Below are 22790 nucleotides of genomic sequence, written 5' to 3'. Positions count from 1 at the left end.
CAAGTAAACTTAAGAAAAAACCTTTGGCTGACTGAAATTTGAATAAAGCCAAATGTATTCAAACCAAGTATCTGTTAAATGTCATATATCCTGTCTACTACCCACTAACTTGATATTTTACTATGCAGGGTAGCACCTATTATAAAACAATGTAAGGAACTAAGTAAAATCAAAAGCCAAATGTTGGGGGTCTGATCTATAAACAGATTGCATAAATCAATTATCAACTCTTCTAGTTGCTATACTAATATTTTAAATTTCAAAGTGACATAAGAATTTTTTCAAAATCCAATACATCAAACACATACTTAAATACCTAGATATATAAAAATTCACCAAACAGGTTTGACTCAAGCCTTTGAACATGTTACTTAGAGACATTTTGGACCCAATTATTCAAAGATTATTGACTAGCCCATAATGCAGTTTGTCAGTCTGCTATACAGATCAACCACATAACACCAGTCAGAGGATTCTAATCTTACTCCCACAGAAGCAGCAATAAAATCAGAAAGCAATACTATGTGCAGTAACTTGATAATCGAGATAATAGCATTGGGATAAAATGAAGAGAATTTGTTTCAGCTTCTTCAATAAGCCTACTCCTCATTTTTAGATAATGAGGATAAAGGTATCACAAACCAAATATGGGAAACTGCTTTTCTTTATTGAGGCCTTAGGAAGAAAATTAACTTTGGTCACATATTACCTTAAAAAAAAATCCAGTTTTACATATTCCTAAACAGGACCAAATAATCAGTGAAATAATTTCTTCTGTAAAAATTGGCCAAATTTATCAAAAATCTAACATACAATGTAATTCAAATTATATAAAGACTGCTTGGGATCATAACATTCCAAAATGTATGATAGTTGCAACTCCATCTTAACTAGTGTGAAGTATTTGCTCTCATGTTGCTTTGGTCCAACAGAGTAGAGCTGAATCAGTAAGAGTAAACTAAGTACCTAATCTTCTGCAAACAATTTAGACTGTTATTGGCAGCAGAATTATCCATCATGAATAGTTCTACTACAACAAAGTATAATAACTGAATATTTTTCATGAACACATTACAGTATCAGATAAACTTCGTATAAGAGAAAAATAATAAAGGAACAAAAAAGATCAAACAGCTACCACAAAAAAGTGTCTCCCCCATAACTATCTGAAGGAGTAAAAAGGTGAGATTAGAGGTTTGATGATGCTAATATGAAAGGAAATTGAGTATTGTATTTATTTCTTATTTTATACAACTCTTACTCTTTACAAAAATGGTTAATAGTCATGCCCATAAAAGTGTAATCCATGGCATCTGAAAGCAAACACTCTTTGTAATTATTTAAAAGGGCCTTTTTAAAAATTATAATACAAAGGTCTGTGCTCTATAAGCAGTCCTCCACTGTGCATTATAACAATAAGGCTTACTTTTAATACAAAGACTAAGTGTTTGGGAGTTATGAACCACTGGATTTAACAAACATCATTTTATAGTTGCTTTTTGCATCTTTTTTGTTTTTGGAATCCTCCACTTCATCAGGGTGCTCAGTAGCTTGGAGTTCTTCAGCAGATTCTTCTTTCTCTGACTCTGAATCACTTTCAGAGTCATCGGGACTTTCAGGATCAGGTGAATCATCATCATCATCATCATCTCCAGCAACATCACCTTCTCCATCATGATCTTCTACCTATGAACATCAACCAAAAGGCTCTTCTTATATACAATTACCCAGGACAAAAACTGGGAAAGACCCTCATTTTTGTCACAGTCTTAAAATTTAGGCCTGCTCCCTAGCCATTAAAATTAAGTTTTAAGACTGTATTATGATCACAGGCTGCCAAGTGAAGACCTGAGGACTCAAGCATCGCCATGTTTCACACATTAGGACTTAAGTAGGATTTTATTTTAAGAAACAGCTCTGAACAGGCTCAGTCAGTTAAACATCCACCTATTGATTTTGGCTCAGGCCATGATCTCAAGAGTCAGGAGATCAAGCCCTGCATTGGGCTCTGGACTGGCAAAGAGCCTGCTTAAGATTCCTGCTCTCTTTCAAAAAAAAGAAAAAAAGAAACAGCTCTGAAGACCTATTCCCCTCCCCCTAGTTTGCTAGTTTGAAAGCTATTATATCTTCCTGAAACAATATATATTTTTTAAAGTAAATATAAGGCAAGTTAACCGCTGACTCATGGAAATGTGGAAAAGTTATCAATATTGTACACATATTACTTTGAAGTAGTTAACCAGTAGTTATAATATGAATAAGGATCACTTAGAAAACAGAGAAAGAAGAGTGCCTGGCGGCTCAGTCGTTAAGCATCCGACTTTGGCTCAGGTCACAATCTCACCTTTTGTGGGTTCGAGCCCACGTGGGGCTCTGTGCTGACAGCTAGAGCCTGCTTCAGATTCTGTATCTCTCTTTCTCTCTGTCTCTCACCCTCTCTCACCCTCTTTCTTTCTCAGAATAAACATTAAAAAAAAAAAAAAAAAAAAAAACCGGAGAAAGAACTCTCCTAAACTAGTATTTACAGGAAATATTTCCCCTAACTTGTATGTTCATGCTTATTAAAGATATGCCCTGATGTATTTAAGCAGAATTTACAGTAAGCTTCTATCAGAAAACATCTGTAAAATTCTCAAAAGTATGTCTTCTCATTATCTACAAAGACCTATTTGGGCATACAGAAAATTACGTATCTGTATAAAGAAAGCTTTCTACATAGGATTACTAATTGCTAGAGTAACCTAACAGAAATAAAGATATCAATTTAGAAATTATCTTCCCATTTAACGAAAATGTTAATTACTACCTCACTGAAGCCAAGTCCACAATGTCGTCGGTATCTTCCTGATAATTTACTGTCCATACTTTGCTGATATTGAGACTCCAGTTCTTCATTAATTTTCTTGTCTTCTTCCCCTGCATGTCCAGTGTACTTTGGTTATGTTTCAGTTAAATTAATAAAAACATTTGATTACACAAAAAACCCATATTACAGACGCTATTATATTCAGGGCTGATTTCTCTGTGACTAATTTTACAATGAATTTTGTGGATAGGTTTCTCTATACCATAGGTAGTTACCTAACAGGCATAAAATAATTAAAAGATATATTTATGATTACTTCATTAGTAACCAATCCTCTGAACTACAAAAGTGTTTATAAAAGATGAAGAACTTAATATTTTTTATGTGATAACTTAAACCAGACCCAACAGTCTGAAAACTGCCTGAAGTTCAGATATTGTAAATATTAATTACTAAGAACTATGGGCCTTAAATGTTTTATGGTTTATTTATAGTGTAATAAATAACTATTCTCTGGAAAGTTAAGAGTTTTCTCCCACATTCAAAAAATCACCAACAAACAAAAGCGTCTGTCTTTGAACAGAAACAATAAAAAGGCAGGCAATTTCTGTTTAGAAAATAAATAAAATGTAATGGCTCAACTTTCTTACGTCTCAGTTTACTGAAGCAACATAAACTTGTTTAAAATTCTGTTATTATTACATACCATTTGATGTGTTATTTTTACATATACTGTCGCTTATGTAAATTATGAAGCAGAATACTAAACTACCTATGACCCTTCTACTCAAGAAGAGCGTAATTAATGCCATCAAAGCTTTTTGAGTATGCCATTTAAATTTGTAAATATGAGGAATTTCATCATTTTAATCATAAATGGTAGTGCTTGCATTTTTATTAATAAGTTCCATAGTTTTAAAAGAATAAATGTAGTGGTTAAATAGTTTTCCATCCTTCAAAGCTCAGGGATTCTTTTTGCTTTTTTTAGCAATGCAAATCAATTTAAAATAATTGTTTAACATTAGAAAAATGAAAGATCTATTAATTTTCAAAAATGTGCTACATATTCTAGGTCAGTGTAAAGTTAATTTAAATAATTTAACTAGAAGATTTGTTAAATATGATCCAGGTCATTATGCCCTGTCATTAATAATGTCCAAAATTAGGGTCAGTTTTAAGCAGGAGAAAATTCATTTGTCAGTAGCCTGAATTCAAATCTAAACTCTTCATTTTTAGTTTTTATTTTAAAAGTATTTCCTCTAAAATTAAAAAGTTAATTTCTTCAGGCTTTGCAACAAGTTTTTTATTCTTAAGGATTTCAAAATAAAACTGAGTGAATAAATTCAAAACCAGTTTAATATGCCAACTATAACACTGTATGTTAAATAATTTATAGTTGGCAAGATGAGGCATAAAACCTCACTACAACTAAAACATGTTATTAATCAGTAAAAATGAAGACAGAAAAAAGTTTCTTGGTTAGCATATCATTGATATATACTTTCAAATCTTTAAAAATTAAAGTATATGCTAATTGTTACATGATAAACACATTTACATATACACTTCCAATTCTAATATTTTAATTACTAATACAACTATACAAACCAGAATATCCTGACTTATAGAAGCCAGAATATCCTGAAATACAAATATATCATATTCCAAATCTAGCATTACCTCTTAAATTATATTTTACTTTCTTACCTGTTCGGAAGTGAGATGTTGATTTGTGATCTCCTATAACAAGACGACCAGTATGTTCTTTCTATAAGAGAGTAGAAAATATACTAGAATTTGAGACCACTAATTTAAAATAATTAGTGAGTGTCTACTATGTGCCCAACACTACTCCAGGCTTCTGGGATAGAGCAAAAAAAAAAAAAAAAAAGAGAGACCTGAGATTCTTATCTTTATGGAACTTATATTCTAGCAAAGGAAGAGATAAGGAGGGGAAATGACATCAACAAGCAAATTATAGAATGTTAGAAAACTCTGTGTCATTAAAACAAATACACAGAGCAGAGAAAGAGAGAGTATGTTGAGATCATGCTGGAATTTCAAATAGGATAGATAACTAAAAACTGAGTTGATACAAAGATTTTTTTTTCCTCAAAGGCCAATTAAATGAGTTGCTTTAACTCGTCCACCTCCTCTTTCTGATGCTCAGGCACATCTTTAGAGAGAAAGCAAATGAAATTATTTAGCTAGGTAAAAATGAAGTAACTGATAGACTTCTAGTAAACAAAGTGATCTTTTAAAATATACAAAATAAAAATAGTCACTGTAACGTATCACAACCAAATAGCCAGTTATTATTTGACTACAATACCCAATCTTAAACTGTCAAAAAAAATTTTTTTAAACAACCTAATTCTATAAAACACAAAAATACATTATGATTCAATGTTACTAATTATCAGGCTACATAATTACTCTCAATTACCAGGTACAATCCACTCTTTATAGTTCATATAAATCAATGACTCAATATACTGCTTCTTTAGATTGCAGAAGACACCCCCATTAACAAGATTTGAAAATATATACGGCATCATTGAGGATGAGGATAGTAGCGCAGTGGTCTATTTATACTTTCTTTCAGTTGGTTCTCCCTGTGACCAGTAAAATACTTATGGTAGCTGGCTAGGCTTAGGAATATAAATGTACCCTCTGGCCACAAAACAGAATAAATCTAAACAGCTTGTATATAAGATCAAAGCTACAATCTTGGTCTTGCTAGGAAAGAATTTAACATATGCTAAAGAGCTAATATATTGGTAGCCAAATTTCTTCTTTTTTAAAATTACTTGATTTGTTCTTTCTTCTCCCCAGTTTTAATGAGTTATAGTTGACTCATTAAACTATGAGTATTATGCCACTATGACTGGTAGCTAAACTTCATACACTTTATATCAGAGTATTCTTCCTAACTACTTGAAGAGTTTTTATTCTATTAGGTTGAGTATGTCCCCTAAATGATTACTTACTTTATATACTCTTAGCAAATATTTTACTTAAATGAATCAAGAGAAACTTCAGACTACTTTCTATGATGAATTACAAATAAAAAAAATTTTTAATGTTTATTTTTGAGAGGGAGTGAGGCAGTATACATGTGAGTGGGGGAGGGGCAAGGACACCAGGAGACAGAATCCAAAGCAAGTTCTGTACCGTCAGCACAGAGCCCAATGTGGAGCTCAAGCTCAACGAACCATGAGATCATGACCTGAGCCAAAATCAAGAGCTGGATGCTTAAACGACTGAGCCACCTAAGTGCCCCAGTATGTTACAAAATTATTGGGAAAACTGGATTAATGAGATATTATACTATACATATTATACTATATGAATCCTTGTATAGGTCTTACTGTGTTGCATGATTTCCCCTACCCTGAACCCCATTGTTCTAGTCTGGCTAACTCCTCTTCATTTCACCAATTCTATTTCTGGGATGCTTTCTTGTACCACCAAGGCAGTTAGCTACCTTTGTCTGTTGATTCCACAGCACTATGTGCATAGTTCTTTCATAGCAATTATAATTCTATATTATCTGGTTTCCTCTATTACATGATGGCTCCAAACATGTGTTATCTATGTGACCCCCAGGACCTAGTATGGTACCTGGCAAGTAGTGGATGGTCAGTAATTGTTGGTTAATGAGTAAGATAAAAATGTGTGTCCACACAGAGACCTGTAGACAAAGGGCCACAGCAGTACCATTCATAAGAGCCAAAGAGTGGAAAACCCCAAGTGTCTATCAATGAGATGATAATCTGGTAAAATATAGGAATGCATCTCCTCATGAATAACAAAAACAAAGTGCAGATTTTAGTTTTGGCGAGCTTAAAAGATAAAAGATTTCTTATTTTATCCACATTTGGTTTGTAGAAAGATTTTTGGGAGAATGTTAGGAAAATAAATTTACTTGCTTATACAAAATAAATACCTAGAGATACCTGCATTTGCATGTAAAAATTACTGCTAGGAACAAGAAAGGTTTTTTTCCACAATAGGTTATGTTTTCCTGGCATCTATATCTTGTATCTTTACTGTGATAATCAAACTGAAAGGGATTTCAAAATATACTAAAAATTCTAAAAATTAAGTTTTGGGGGCACCTGGTGGCTCAGTCAGTTGCACATCTGACTCTTGATTTCAGTTTAGGTCATGATCTTAGTTCATGAGATCAAGTTCCCAATCAGGCTCTGAGCTGACAGTGCAGAGCCTATTTGCGATTCTCTCTTTCCTCTCTACCTCTCCCCTGCTTGCACTCTCTCTAAAAATAAACATACATTTTTTATTCAAACTTCTGATAAAAGCTTGGTTACTATGAAAGGACTAACATTTGGTCTCCCCAGAAATACCTTCTATTAAATCAAGGCTAACAGATAGCAAATCATAAACTTTCTTCCATTGCAGTCTCCTCAAACCAAGATTTTTATGTTTCAGTCTCTAAACCTTACTGCCCAATGGCACTGAAGTGGTTCAGAAATAGTACACATTTGGGGCACCTGGGTGGCTTAGTCGGTTAAGCGTCCAACTTTCGCTTAGGTCATGATCTCGCGGTTCGCGGGTTCTAGCCCCGCATCGGGCTCTGTGCTGACTGCCAGCTCAGAGCCTGGAGCCTGTTTCAGAGTCTGTGACTCCCTCTCTCTCTGACCCTCCCCTGCTCACGCTGTCTCTCTCTCTCTCTCTCCTAGAAATAAATTAAAAAAAAAAAAAAAAAGAAATAGTACACATTTTAAGTGCTTGGTTAGGTCAGCTGTATTTCCCAAAGCCAAAAGTAATTATGTAGACCAGGAAAATGAGATCCAAATATATTCAATCTGGGTCATTCAAGAGACAAAATAAGGGTATTATTTTCACAGAAAAGACTTTAAAAAAAAACACATACTGTTTGATGCTTACCTTTCCTGCACCCATAAGTCTCAAGAACTTTTGTTTTCTTTCCTCATTACCTAAGTCTGCTGCTTCCCAATTGCTAGATCCAAGCTGCAAAATAAATTTGTCAATTAATTTTTTTTTTGCATAATAAACATTTAAGGTCTACCCGTGACTCCCAAGGTTTTTTTTCCTCCCTGTCATTTTTAACTATAAACAGGGCTCACTATTTTTGCTTAGGAAGTTAAGCACATGCATCATATTCAAATTTAAATATACTCCTTTTCTGTTGTATCAAGGCAGAATCCTTTAGTGCTTTTGCAGCCAGAGCTCTGAATCTCAAAAATCTGCATTTATCAGAATCACCTGGAGGGTGTGTTAAAACTCAAACTGCTAGGCTATACCCCAAGAATTTTAGATCAACTAAGTGTGGGGTGGGGCTCAAGGATTTCATTTCTAACAAACTAAGTAATGATGATGCTGTTGATGTTAGGACCACACTTTGAGACCTACTAAGGTCCCCTGCCTTGCAGGGGGCCCAAGAGTACCTTTTGAACCCAGAGACTGCCACAGTTGTTAGCTGAAATTAGTTTGGTTTTAGGGATATTCTAAGAACAGTGTAACATCAGAATCTAATGGGCCCAATTTTAGGTTTTCAATTTCTACTTTGTGCAGCTCTAGTTATTTGTGAGGATTGATATGTTAAGACTTCTATTCTTTACTAAAGGTCTTCTGAAGAACAGAAAACTTATTTTAAGAAACAGTAAAACTCATTCTACCCTATAATTATCAAATGGTTAGTTGAGCCCTTTTACAAATTTAAGAATTATGGAATTGTAGTGATATTTTCCCCTACATTTTGAAACAAAGGTAGGAAATATTTCATTATGATTCATTAGTTATTGCCAACTATGCTAAACATGACTAAAATAAGAAAACAGAAAAATGGTAGAGGAGTTTTCTCATGTTGTCCAAAGTATTGCATCATCTTTCAAGAAGACATCACTCCTCTGTTGTATGCTTCAAGCTGTCATGGACACAGTCAAAAGTCCAGAATTTTTCATTTCTACTCCTAATGGCAACTGGGTAAAAACTAAAAACTGACAGAAGTCATTTCACAATTATTAGATGAATAAAATGAATGCAAAATGATAGGTACTGTACCCTAAACAATGGCAAAATTAATTATATATGTAAAAATCTTACATTATGAATATTTGGATGATGAAACACTAGATGACTTTTCTCCAACCCAGGAATCAACAAGAGACAAAGTGGGATGGGGAGGGAGACAAAAAAATATGGCACTCTTATCTAGAAAGAGTCATTCAACAGGAAGGACCTCATTTTGCAATACTGTGCAGTAAGAGCCTGGACTATTCTGTTTTTCTAAAAATATGTGTGATTGTTTCACCTTTTATGATATTTGTAACCAAAATTTACTTGATAGGATTTCAAACTGGACAAGTGAAGGCAGATATGTGTACAAAGGTGACTGGAAGGAATGTGAAAATGAAAATATTCATTGGATTCATCATTCTAATTGAGTTTATATTCTAAAATTGAAAACGTTTTCCAATTATGGAGAAAAGACGACAACCCCCTTTTCAACACAAAATTATGAGCACAAAGGTTGAAGTTCTTAAAGTATATTTTGAGGGTGCAAATGCTAGAACTACAAATGATAGAACTAAAATCTATTAGATTTTATTTGAAATCTGAAATTTTATGTTTAAATGTGTTTTACACACAATTGACAAGCAGTTAGCTGTATTCAGAGGATGCTAACCATTTTGGGTAAATATATCATGAAAATTAGGCAACTGTAATAGAAATTTGGGTTTGCTATGGTTACATTCATATTAGAATTTTCCTTTTTTTTAAAATTTTTTTTAACATTTTTTATTTATTTCTGAGAGAGAGAGAGACAGAGTGAGCAGGGGAGGGTCAGAGAGTGAGGGAGATACAGATTCTGAATCAGGCTCCAGGCTCTGAGCTGGCTGTCAGCACAGAGCCCGACGCGGGGCTCGAACCCACGAACTGTGAGATCATGACCTGAGCCAAAGTCGGACGCTTAACCGACTAAGCCACCCAGGCGCCCCTCATATTAGAATTTTCAATAAAATTGTGTGTGTGCGTGTTTTGTTTTTGCTGTCTTTATTCTTCTGGAAATTATCTGTAGAAGACTTACAGAATATAAAAGAAGCAATGGTGACCATTTCTCTGAGGATATGAATGTTAAAGTATCTGTACAACATGGGACACTCACTGGTGGTTCTTCTAAATTCCTTTTGATTGGGAGCTTATATGCTTTCATGATTTGGGCTACCTAATTTGCAGTCTCTACTTCCTTCCATCTAACAACTCACATCTTTTTATAAGCCAGTTAGTTCTTAACTATTTCTGAACCTAGTTAAGAAATAAAAGGCAAAATACTGGTGAACCTTAAGTTCTGGTTCCATCACTTGCTCTCTGTAAGCCTGGACGTGGTATTTAACTTTAATGAATGTGTTTTCACTCATTATCTACATTAAGAAGCTTCTTTAAAAGACTATTTTAAGAATAACAAAACCCAACAATTGCATAATGTTTCATAACTTGCAGATGACTGTTCACTTATATTCTCTCAAGAATCCATTTAATAAATAAGAACATGAAGGCAAAGGGACTTAAAAGTTTAAGTTACTCACTCTGATCCTTTTGCCTTAAGTTCTTGGCTCTTTCCGCATCATATTGTTTATGACCAAATGGGGCAGAATACATGGAAGTAGTTTATGAACTACAGTTATAGAAGTTATATAATCAAGGGAAAAACAAAACTCTCTATCAGCTAAAACTTTTCTGAACTATTTCTATTAAAAGAGCAAGTATCTTCAATATCTTTACATAAATAATCTTATCCTTTACAATATCTAATCCAAATGTGTTTTCAATCAAGTCCTGGTTCTTCCTTTCAAAGACCTTAGCATACGACCGCAAGCAGTACCTTGACCAGGTGCTGCATTCTCAAAAGCACATGGGTGCCTGATAACATTCTTAGAGGGTCTCTGCTAGTTACAATTAACCTCCCCTCTCCTCCTACTTCCTAAATAGCTTTCATTTCTTCAGTCAAACCAATGAGAACTTAAGGGTAAGTTCTTTACCCTTTATACCTTTTACTATAGAATTGCAGTCAATTTACCTCCTCCTGAATACATACCCTAGTAACTCTTAGAATTTATTTCTAACACTGTCAGCGTTTTCTTAGAGCTGGATTCCATGTTTAATATCTACTTTTAATATCTCTCAAAATGTGTTGTTATCCCCTTTTAATATGTGAGGTCAAGTAGGCAAAATATCTTTATCTTTTATATGCAATGGATGTTCATTAGAAATTGATGACCAACTACAGCTTCAATTATAATTAGGTGATTTTCTACAATTTAGATATTTATTTCAAAAGTGTAGTTTTAAATTCTGTATATAGTACTTAAACATATTTAAGATAATTCCCAATTACCAGTAAAATACTCACACGAACGAAACTTATTTAAAAAAAGAATCACGATCAAAAGACAAGTTACTCTATTGCACTTTAACATAAAATTAGTAACACAGTCATCTTTAGACTGTGTTACAGTTGCAGAGCCTAATCTTGAATTGCAACTATAACCATCTCCTTCAGTGGAGAATGCTTTTAAGATTGGAAAAGATCTTAAAGGTCATCTCGTTTAAACTGATCCCATCAGACAGAAGCTGTTAGAGTTAATTAGTTAATCCCTTTGACTTTGTTAAATTACCTAACATCAAGAGTTTTCTGTCAAGCTATAAGATTGTTTCTCTGAGTCTAGCAAAACAGGTGCCTGACATTCTGGGAATCAAGTCACAGTTAAATACCAGGAGAAAAACACTGTAATAGCTCTTAAAATGGCACCCAGGTTACTCAAATACCTTTAAACAAATACCTGACAAGTACTGGATTGCTGTGTTAACAAGATCTAAAGCCAGAAGCAGGTAAGAACATGGGGCATGAATAAATCTATGTAACTATTCACCCCCAAATCTTTACTGATTGCTAATCTTTCTGCAGAGCTAAATTCAATTTAAGAACCTTGGTATTCCCGTGGTAACACCAACCACCACCCATCCAAAGTGGGATGGGTCTTAACATCATCTCATTTGCTACAACTTATAGTAACAGTAGTCTTTAGTGAGTTTAATGGTTCACAAGTAAGGTATTATGAAAAGCACCGAACTGCACTATAGAAATAAAGAACTCCACATATTCGAAGATTAAGAGTGCTTTAAACAATAACTGAAAGAAAACTAGATGTTCTTTTATCGTCCTTAAAGATGGACTTCCGATGCCACCGCACCCCCCCTCGCGCCCCCCAAAATTTCTCAATCAATGTCCCCAAGGCGTTTATTCATTGTATGAAGGACCTAGTTTTCCGTTTACTGCAGTCTCCATGACACTGCGCTAAGAGCTATGACAAATGTACAAAAAGACTTAGGATAAGAACCGTACTTATTCATCTTTGAATTCCCAACACCTGGCATAGCAGTAAAGATTTAATGCATTACTTTAAGGAATGAATGGTTTGGGGTTGGGGGGCGGGGAAGAAAGGTGGCTGAAATCAAAATGGGCTTCTAGGTCTCAACATCTTAGACCTTACCACCATGCGTCAGTACGAAATTACTCCCCTAGTACACTATTCGGTTCAATACTGTTCTCCGTTTACTTTCAGTAGTACATTGCAAACATAATTCCGGCCGGAAAATCTGTCCAAACGTGCACCCATATCTTGACATTGTCACAGGGGCATTTTAAACCTCAAACAAGGAGAATCTTGCCATCCCTATCTTAAGTAGAAAGGCCCGACAAAGAAGCTTCATCAGTCCCCAATTAAGCTTCTCGACCCTCTTAGGAATTTTTTCTCGAACCCCCTTCCTACGCAGGTCTCTGGCTCTTAAGGTGTAGACCTCTTCAAACCTTCCGACCCTCAATTAAGGAAAGGAGACATTTCCCAGTCATTCTTCTGGTTCCTCCCCCTCGGCCCTCCCCCTTCGGGCCACCTCAGACGCTTCCTCTTGCTTAATCCACCCTTCCCGGCCTACCCCAGCCTTTAGTAGGCCTCAACCCTCATCCACTCCGCCATTGTTATTTACATCGTCGTCTGGGGAGGCTGAACGCTTCACCCCGTGCGGATGGGACTCCCTGGCAGCACTCATCGTTGCGGAGACGCCGACGGGAAACGCTGAACCCACTCGCCGTTCTCTTGAACCCCGGCACCAGCAGCCTGCAACCTGCCACGGGCCCAAGCAGCGCCACTCCAGAACGCAGAGTCCCTCCAGGCCTTCTCCGCCACAGTCGTCACCGCCGCGGCTACTCGCCACTATGGAGCACTCTGGCAGTTGTAGTTTTCCGGCTCAATCCATACCGACTAGAAGATACCGGATGGGTGGGCAAACTAAAACTACAACTCCCAGGAGGCTCAGCGGCTCAGATCGCGCTGTGTGGCGGGAGTGCCCTCTGAAGCTCCGCCTTCAGGAGCTGGTGCAGGGAGCTTTCTCGCGGATGGGTATGGCGGTGAGAGTTCGTTTAAAGCTTCGTTGCCACAGAAAGACTGTTTTCACTGTGAGATGCTGCCCTGCTGACAGATGCGTCTGTCATAGTTAAGCACTGAGGTTTAAATGTAATGTTTGGAGAGTATTAAATCCTCACGGACACCCTGCACACACAACGAAAACCTTAAAAAAAAAAAATGGCTTCTACTGTTTCCACCCTGGCGTTCTCAATTGCTGTTAAGGGATTTCTAGGGGACCGGCGGCGGGACTTTCTAGAAGATTCTAACGAATAGTTTGCTGATATTTCATTCTCACCGAAATGAGTTCGATACGGTGCTAGTTAATTGGCTATTACTGAAACTAGGGTCCACCTGAGGGAATTCTGTAAGCTGTACACACACGTCTGTGTGAAGCGACCCTCCTTGATGATGTTTAGGCATTGTACCTTTGGGGCCTTCAAGTGGAGTCCGTTTCTGCCAGAAAGCTCTGTATCTTTTAATGTTCCTTAGAAAAGCTTTTTTATTGAGTTGAGGTGAAATTCACGTAACAAAATGAACCACTTTTTGAAGGTGTACAATTTTAAATGACATTTGGTACATTCGCAGTGTTGTGCAACCATCACCTCTATCTAGTTCCAAGACGTTTTCATCACCCCAAAACGTCCGCCCTGCTGCCACCTCAGCGGCCGCTAGTCTACTCAGAAAGTGCTGTATCTAAAGATTTTATTCATATAGTGGACATTCATTCATAAAGTATCAAAGGTATCTGAATTTTTGACCAGGCCTGATTCTGGCTGCTTTCAACCCTAATATTCTGTCAGGATCCTTGTCCTTACTCCGAAGCTTTCTGACCTTGAAGAAAAATTTAATTCTTTTAAAGCAAAAATCAGTAAGTGATATGACAGTATAGCTCTAGTGTGCATTTTGGTGATGAGAGCAGCCTGTGAAACTGCTTAATAACTATTAGCTTCTGATTTTAGCAATTATTCTAGCCTGACTGCTTGCGTAGAAATAGTATTACCATTCTAGATTTCATATGATTCTTGTACCATTTACAGAACTGGTGACCGGTGGAAGACAGTTCTTTAATTTATGCAGTCATGTAAAAGGAGCAAATTTTGCTCCTTTATTTTGGAAGCAAAGAAATAACAATGCTAATTAGGATTATATGGGGAAGAAAACACCTCAGGGTCATATTTTATAACCAACCAAGGGCACCTTAATCAATTAGGTCTGTGGTAAGAATAAAATATAAATCAAGGAGGGGAAGAGTAAAACCCATGAGGAGAAAAAAATGTTTGGGGGAAGTAGTTACTTCTTGTTTACTACGAATTAAAATGTTTTGCATATTAACTGATTCTACAAAGATTTTGTAAGTATAATTACAATGAAATTACAGTTAATTTACAGATTTTTCTAGGATGGACTACAGTTCACATCCAAAGGGTTTGATGGGTTATAAATACTTACAATTTAGAACTTAGCTTTATAAATAAATAAATGGGGAGGCTGAATAGGTAATTTGGACCTGCTAAAAAAGACTATCAATAAGGTTAATAGTTACTAAATACTTCTAACTTAATTTGGTGAAAGTCCAGAAGAGTTTAACGAGCTAGCAACCTGTCTTTTATTTCTTCACCAGAATTGTTGGCACCTGGATGACTAACTCTTCAAGTTGTCATAAATCAAGATCACAAGCCAAAGAGTAACATAGGAAATAAAAAAGACTGGATCATTTTATTAGATTTTACTGTTTCATATACAGAAGGCTGTATAGGTAAGGATGAAATATTAGTGCAATAGAAATTCATATATGGCACAGAAGCTCAGTAATACCTTTTCTCCTCATTTTGCAAGGAGAAGATACTCTGTCCCAGGTGGAACTCTGAAATAAGTTCTTTAGGATTGTGACTGTTCCATCTTAATTTTTAGTTTCTGTATCTTCTGTCACAATGCATGCCACAGAGTAGTTAATAGCTTTTTTGATACAGGAAGTATGAAGTTATATAATGTAACAGAGTGGTACCTCATATAAGTCCTAGAAACCTAGAAATGTTCTTTATTGGATGGTGGAGACAAGGAGAGGACACCCTGTTAGTAATAGCACTTTAAAATACTTTCTTGACCATGCCTTTTTCATTTTTTATATACCCAATGCTTTAGCATATAGTTGGCATTCATATATGTTTGTTGAGGGTGTACATTAATATTCCCTCAACCAAAAGCAGTCATAACTGGGGTGCCTGGGTGCCTCTGTTAGTTAATCGTCCAACTTTGGCTCAGGTCATGATCTCACGGTTTGTGGGTTCGAGCCCCATGTCAGGCTCTGTGCTGACAGCTCAGAGCCTGGAACCTGTTTCAGATTCTGTATCTCCCTCTCTCTCTGACCCTCTCCTGCTCATGCTCTCTCTCTCTCTCTCTCTCTCAGAAATAAATAAAACATTTAAAAAATTCAAAAGCAGTCAAAACTGAACATGGTTAACCTAAAGAAGACATGAAAGTTCTAATAAATAGGTTCTTTTTTAAACATTTTTTGATGTTTTATTTATTTCTGAGAGAGAGCCAGGAAGGGTCAGAGAGAGAGGGGGATACAGAATCTGCAATAGGCTCCAGGCTCTGAGCTGGCTGTGAGCACAGAGCCCAACGCGGGGCTCGAACCCACAAACCGTGAGATCATGACCTGAGCCAAAGTCAGACGCTTAAGCTTAAGCGACTGAGCTACCCAGGTGCCCCTGATAAAGGTTATGTACAAAAAAACTTGCTATTGTATTATCTGAGACTAAAAAAAAAAAAAAAAAATTCCTGGAGCCATTGTTATTGAATATCCATTATGCACCATAGATGTTGCTGGGTGCTTCTCAAAACTTCACAACAATTTGCAAGGATTTTTATTTTATAGAGGATGAAGCTTAAGGAAAGTTAAATGCTTGCCCATGATCAGAGAGCTAGCTAATGAGTGAATGACTAATTGGGGATTTAGTCCTTAAGTCTAACTACAAAAACCCATGCACTTTGCACTGTGGCAATATTAATCAACATTTACATAGTGGGCTTAGTATGTGTGAGGCATTGTGCTAAATTTGAAGAAAACCAGAATGATGTATAATCCCTTACCTCAAGAAGTTTACAGCTTGGCTCCCCTCCCTGCTCCCGGCCTCTTCAGGGTGTGCTACTCCGATTCTACAGTTCCTGAGCTAGCGTTCCCTGGGCTCCCCACCCCGAGTGGAGGAAGAAGGCCCCCGGGTAGGGAGGTGGTTTCGACCCAGGGTCTGGAGGTCCCCAAAGTAAGTGGCCAGTAAATACCTATCATTAATAGTCCTCTTGTACTACTGTGAAGACAATAAATAAATAGCACACACAAAAAAAAAGTTTACAGCTTGGTTGGGGAGGAATGATTAAACGGTGCCACTAAGTTACAGATAAAATTCTACGAGGAGACACCTGAGTGGCTCAGTCAGTCAAATGTCTGAGTCTTGATTTCGCTTCAGGTCATTATCTCAGGGTGGTGAGATTGAGCCCCGCAGCCCTGTTTCCAGGTCAGCATGGAACCTGCTTAGGATTCTCTCTCTTTCTCTCTCTGTCCCTCTTCAGTGCTCACTTCCTCTTTCTGTCAAATTAAAAAAAATAAAAATTAATGCTGTGGAAGCAGTTCATTTTAGCTGAGGGAAATGGAGGAATTCTTCCCTGAAAGTTTTTGAGTTAGACCCTAAAAAACTGTGGAAGCAGGGTGGGGCATGTATTCAAGAATGGTTAGTGTTCTATGCAACTGAAATCTGATAAGCACAGAAGTAGCATATTCTCAGACAAAACTTTATAGGTGAATTAAAGCCAGGCTGATCAAAGCTTTGAGTTTGAATCTCTCACTGTGTGTATTGAGGTTCAAATCCTCTGTTTCATTGATTTATAGTAACCTTTTCCCATGCTCTAATAGTTCCCCAGTTAAATCCGTTTTACACATCATAACCAGACTCATCATCTGAAAATGGAATGTAGAGACTCTCCTGCTCAAAAAGTGCCTGGAGCTTCTCACTTTGTACAAAATTAAGTTGATAAAGTTGGTATAATTGGCCTATAATTGAGGGTCTGTATTCTGACCTCAGTCATTCACTCCATCTTATTTTCTTTCTTTTTTTACATTTATTTTTCTTAAAAAAATTTAAAGTTAATTTATTTTTGACAGAGAGAGGGAGCAGGAGAGGGGCAGAGAGAGAGGAAGAGAGAATCCCAAGCAGGCTCCATACTGCTTGGAGCCCGATGTGAGACTCGATCTTACAACCATGAAATGACAACCCGAGCCAAAACCAGGAGTCTGATGCTTAATGGACTGTGCCACCCAGGTGCTCCTCCATCTTATTTTCTACTGCTAACTTTTATTTATGTTGTTAGACTGTCATCACTAGTTAGAATAAAAATATATGTGCTATAATAGAGGTATGAATAAAGATACAAGTCTTGCTGGCTATTATAGACTATCTAAGAACCTTTTGAGTAGAATCGAAGCTTAGCATCATGACTTGTGTATAAACCATGATTCGAATTTTTGTTATATTAATATATGAATGGATGTGGTCAGAGAGGAGCAGGTTTATGTGGTAAGATAATGAGTTTTTTTTTATTTTAGACATGTTAAATTTTAAGGTATTGGTGGGACACTGACTGGAACTGTTTAGTAGGCAGTTAGAAATACGGGATTCAGGGGCGCCTGGGTGGCTCAGTCGGTTAAGCATCCGACTTCGGCTCAGGTCACGATCCCACGTTGGGCTCTGTGCTGACAGCTCAGAGCCTGGAGCCTGCTTTGGATTCTGTGTCTCCCTCTCTCTCTGCCCCTCCCCCACTCATGCTCTGTCTCTCTCTGTCTCAAAAATAAATAAACTATAAAAAATTTAAAAAAAAAGAAATATGGGATTCAAAGTTAGGAGTAGTCATAAATTTGGAAATCACCAATTTAGAGATGATGGATAAACTAGGAGAGTGACTGAGCTCATGCAGTGATCATGTAGTAAAGAGGTCCTTGGAAAAGGGAGGAAAATAAAAAAAGAACATTTAAGGGTATAATTAGGAAGAGCCTGAGATTAAAAGATTAAAAGATAGACATAGAGCAGGGAGAGTTAAGTATTACTGAAGCCAAAAGAAAAATACTTAAAGAATTCATTGTTCAATTGGGAGGCTAAGAGATGAAACTTATCTTAAAGCTGATTTTGAAAGCATCATATAAGGGCACCTGGGTGACTCATTTGGTTGAGCATCCGATTCTTGATTTTGGCATAAGTCATTATCTCATGGTTGTGAGATTGAGCGCTTTGTTGAGCTCTGCACTGGGTGTGGAGCCTGCTTAAAATTCTCTCATCTTCTCCCTTTGCCTCTCTCCCTCATTTGCACACATTCTCTCTCTCTCTCAAATAAGTAAATAAACAAATAAATAAATAAACAAGAAAAAAGACATCATATAAAGGGAGGGAACCATAGAGCCTAATATAGAATAATGAAGATGAGGTATAAAAAATTTAATATTTATGATTGTTGATGATGAGATGAATTCCCGTTCTTTTCATGAGACGTGCACATTTATCACATTGCTCTTACATTTTGAAGTGACATAAATATTGGCTTGATTATTTTATACATACCTAAAAACTTAAAAAAATGGAGAATTAAAAGGGAAATGCAAGTGTATTTGCTTATAAAATTGCTTCAATAAAATTGTTGATACAGGGGCGCCTGGGTGGCTCAGTTGGTTAGGCGTCCGACTTCAGCTCAGGTCATGATCTCGCAGTTAGTGGGTTCGAGCCCCGCATCGGGTTCTGTGCAGGCAGCTCAGAGCCTGGAACCTGTTTCGGAGTCTGTGTCTCCCTCTCTCTCTGCCCCTCCCCCACTCATATTCTGTCTCTGTCTCAAAAATAAATAGAAACTATAAAAAAATTTTTTTTAATTGTTGATACATATCTCTATTCTGGTCATAAGATCTTTATAAGCAAAAAGCAGCAATGTTTCAACAGTTACTGTCAAAGAGAATTTGTGACCTTAAATCAATGGCGATACCCATTTTTTTTGTTTGTTTTTCATTTTGGGGAAAATTTGAGAACATTCTAGCTTATTCTCAAATTACTTTCTTGTTCTGCCAAATATAAAAGTAATCTGTCGATATGAGACTGGCTAAATAAATTACAGTGAATCCATACAGTAGATCACCATGTGGCCATTAAGAGCAAAGAGGAAACTCTCAAAAATAGAACTACCCTAAGGTCCAGTAATTCCACAACTGGGTATTTACCCAAAAAATCCAAAACACTACAAATTCAAAGAGATACATCTACCCCTATATTTATTGTAGCTTTATTTACAGTAGCCAAACTATGGAAGTAACCCAAATGTCCATGATTGATGAATGGATAAAGAAGATATGGTGTATATATGCATACAATGGAAAGTCATTCAGCCATAAAAAAAAGAATGAAATCTTGCCATTTGCAATAACGTGGATAGAGCTGGAGAGTATAATGCTAAGTTAAATAAGTAAGCCAGAGAAAGACAAATACCATATGATGGCACTCATATGTGGAATTTAAGAAATGAAATAAATGAGGAAAGAAAAAAACCAAAAGAGACAATCCTTAAGAAACAGGCTCTTACACTGAGATACCACCTCACGCCAGTCAGAGTGGCTAAAATGAGCAAATCAGAGAACTCTAAATGTTGACAAGGATGTGGAGAAACGGGCACCCTCCTACACTGTTGGTGGGAATGTAAACTGGTGCAGCCCCTCTGGAAAACAGTGTGGAGGTTCCTCAGGAAACTAACAATAGAACTCCCCTATGATCCAGCAATAGCACTGCTAGGAATTGACCCAAGGGATACAGAAATGCTGATGCATAGGTGCACATGTACCCCAATGTTCATAGCAGCACTCTCCACAATAGCTAAAACATGGAAAGAGCCTAAGTGTCCATCAACGGACGAATGGATCAAGAAGATGTGGTTTATCTATACCATGGAATACTACATGGCAATGAGAAACAATGAAATCTGGCCATGTGTAGCAACATGGATGGACCTTGAGGGTGTTATGCTGAGCGAAATAACTCAGGCAGAGAAGGACAAATACCATATGTTTACACGTATAGGAGGATTAGGAGGAACTTGATGGAGGAACAAGGGGGAGAAGAAGGGGGGAAATGGTGGGGGAAAGGGAGAGAGGCAAACCATGAGAGACTCTTCAATGCTGACAAAAACTGAGGACTGATGGATGTGGGGGGGAGGGGGGATGGGCATGGAGGAGGGCACTTGTGGGGATGAGCACTGGGTGTTATGTGGAAACTGATTTGACAATAAACTATTTGTAAAAAAAAAAAAAAATAAAAGAAACAGGCTCTTATTTATAGAGAACAAACTGATGGTTACCAGAGGAGAGAATGATGGGAAGATGAGTGAAATAGGTGATGAGGATTAAGGAGTACACTTACCATGATGAAAAAAATAAAAATAAATAAAAAACAAAACAGTAAAAAAAAAAAAAAAACTTTGTAAGTATTGACAAGAGACAATCTCTAAGATATATTGTGAGATTAAAAAAGGAAAGTGGAGAACGGTATATATTATACTATATTTGTATTAAAAAGACAGAAAAGAGTCAATATATATGCATAAAATATTTCCACAAAGGTACCCAAGAAATTGATAATATTGATAGACTCCATGCTTGGAGTGCTGGTGGCTGGGTAGTTGAGGTGCAATGGTGGTAGGGAGACTTTTCACCATACTTTTTGTATCTTTTGAATTTTAAATTGTCTGACTATATTAATCTATTAAAAGATTAACCGTAAATGAATACATAAGTCAATTAAATTCAATTTTATAAAAGTCAGAGTCACAAAGATAAGCAGAGTCACACAAAGATAAAACAAGCCCATTGTAAAAATGTGGAAAAGAAGAAATAAAGTCACTCATAGTGTCATAGTAATGAAGTAGCCACACTTAAGTGTAATGAAGTAATTACAGTTAAGTGTAATTCCTTTTAATTCATTTTTTCTAGTAATTTGGGGAATATACATTTTGTTTTTAATACTATTGTTATATTTTAGTTTTTAATCAAGAGTAAAACAATATCTCAGTGTCTCATGACTCTTATATGTGTGAACAATTTAGTGTCTCTCCTTTTGCCCTGTTCTTCCCTCCCTTAATTCCAGGAAAGTATCATTTAGGGTTTAGGTGCTGATTATCATTATTACATCAGCTTTTATATTATATCAATAATATTTTGGCATATGCCTTTAGACTTTTTATTTTTTTAATGTTTTTTTTTTATTTATTTCTAGGTGAGAGAGAGATAGTTTTAGCATGTTTTTGTTTTAGAGAGAGTGTGTTTCATATTCTGAAATAGGCTCCAGGCTCTGAGCTGGCAGTCAGCACAGAGCCCGACGTGGGGCTCGAACCCACGAACCGCGAGATCATGACCTGAGTGAAAGCCGGACGCTTAACCAACTAAGCCACCCGGGCGCCCCGCCTTTAGACTTTTTAAATAGCAGCTTTATTGAGATATAATTCACAAACCACATGCTTTACCTATTTAAAGTACCTACTTAAATGTGTGTGGTTTTTGTTTTTTTGTTTTTATTTTTTTTAAGTAGCCTCCATGTCTAGCATATTCTGAGATCAAGAGTCATGCTTTACTGACTGAGCCAGGCAGATACCCCAGATGTTTTTTTTCCCAGTTGTTTCTTACTATAGTTTCAGAGTTTTACCATCATTACCACCATCAATTTTATAGCATTTTTATCATTCCAAAAAGAAACCCTGTATCCATCAGCAGTCACTCTCTTTTCCACCCACTGATCCCAGCCCTAGGGAAATACTAACCTACTTTATGTCTCTGTAGAGTTGCTTATTCTAGCCATTTTACGTAAATAGGATCATTCAACACATGGTCTTTTTTTTTTTAATAATATTTATTCATTTTTGAGAGAGAGAGAGTGTATGTGTGTGAGTGGTGGGAGGGGCAGAGAGAGAAGTACAGGGGATCCAAAGCAGGCTCTTCACTGACAGCAGAGAGACACTGGAGCTCAAACTTATGAACCATGAGATCATAACCTGAGCTGAAGTTGGATGCTCAACCGATCGAGCCACCCAGGTGCCCCAGCACATGGTCTTTTGTGACTGATTTCTTTCACATCATAATATTTTCGAGATTCATCCATGTTATAGCACATATTAGTATGTTATTCATTTTTATGGTCAAATAATATTCTATTGTATGACTATACCACATTTTGTTTATGCATTCATTGCTTCATGGACATCTGGGTGTTTCCACATTTTGACTGTTATGAACAATGCTGCTCTGAACATTTGTGTACAAGCTTTTATGGAAACATGTTTTCAGTTCTCATGGGTATGTGCTGGGTCATGTGATTATGGTTAACTTTTTGACATGGTTATGGTTATGATTAACTGATACTAACTTTTTGATATGGTTATATGATTATGGTTCACTGTCCTCCAAAGTGGCTGCACCATTTTAATTTCTCACGAGCTATGAAGAGGCCAATTTCTCCATTCTC

At 36.6% G+C, this 22790-nt stretch overlaps 1 protein-coding gene across 1 annotated transcript; it reads right to left on the bottom strand.

Moving 5' to 3' along the window:
- Positions 1-646: 646 nt before the first annotated feature.
- Positions 647-13076, bottom strand: CUNH11orf58 (chromosome unknown C11orf58 homolog). The gene is made up of 5 exons (XM_039236761.1): positions 12839-13076; positions 7718-7801; positions 4514-4574; positions 2807-2916; positions 647-1686 (listed from the first exon to the last, which is right to left on the bottom strand). Exons 1-5 carry the CDS (start codon positions 12899-12901, stop codon positions 1456-1458), a joined length of 549 nt encoding a protein of 182 aa, XP_039092692.1. The 5' UTR covers positions 12902-13076; the 3' UTR covers positions 647-1455.
- Between the last annotated feature and the right edge of the window lie 9714 nt (positions 13077-22790).

This window comes from Hyaena hyaena, unplaced genomic scaffold (genome assembly GCF_003009895.1).
Source record: "Hyaena hyaena isolate Hyena2069 unplaced genomic scaffold, ASM300989v1 scaffold_116, whole genome shotgun sequence".
Lineage (NCBI taxonomy): Eukaryota > Metazoa > Chordata > Mammalia > Carnivora > Hyaenidae > Hyaena > Hyaena hyaena.
This window is presented reverse-complemented; position numbering and strand designations above follow the sequence as displayed.

Coding starts and splice junctions, on each gene's coding strand:
- CUNH11orf58 (XM_039236761.1), bottom strand. CDS start 12,901: ATGAGTGCTGCCAGGGAGTCCCATCCGCACGGGGTGAAGCGTTCAGCC. Junction 7,802..12,838: donor CAGCCTCCCCAGACGACGAT/GTAAATAACAAT, acceptor TTTATTTTGCAG/CTTGGATCTAGCAATTGGGA. Junction 4,575..7,717: donor GACTTATGGGTGCAGGAAAG/GTAAGCATCAAA, acceptor ACTCTCTTATAG/AAAGAACATACTGGTCGTCT.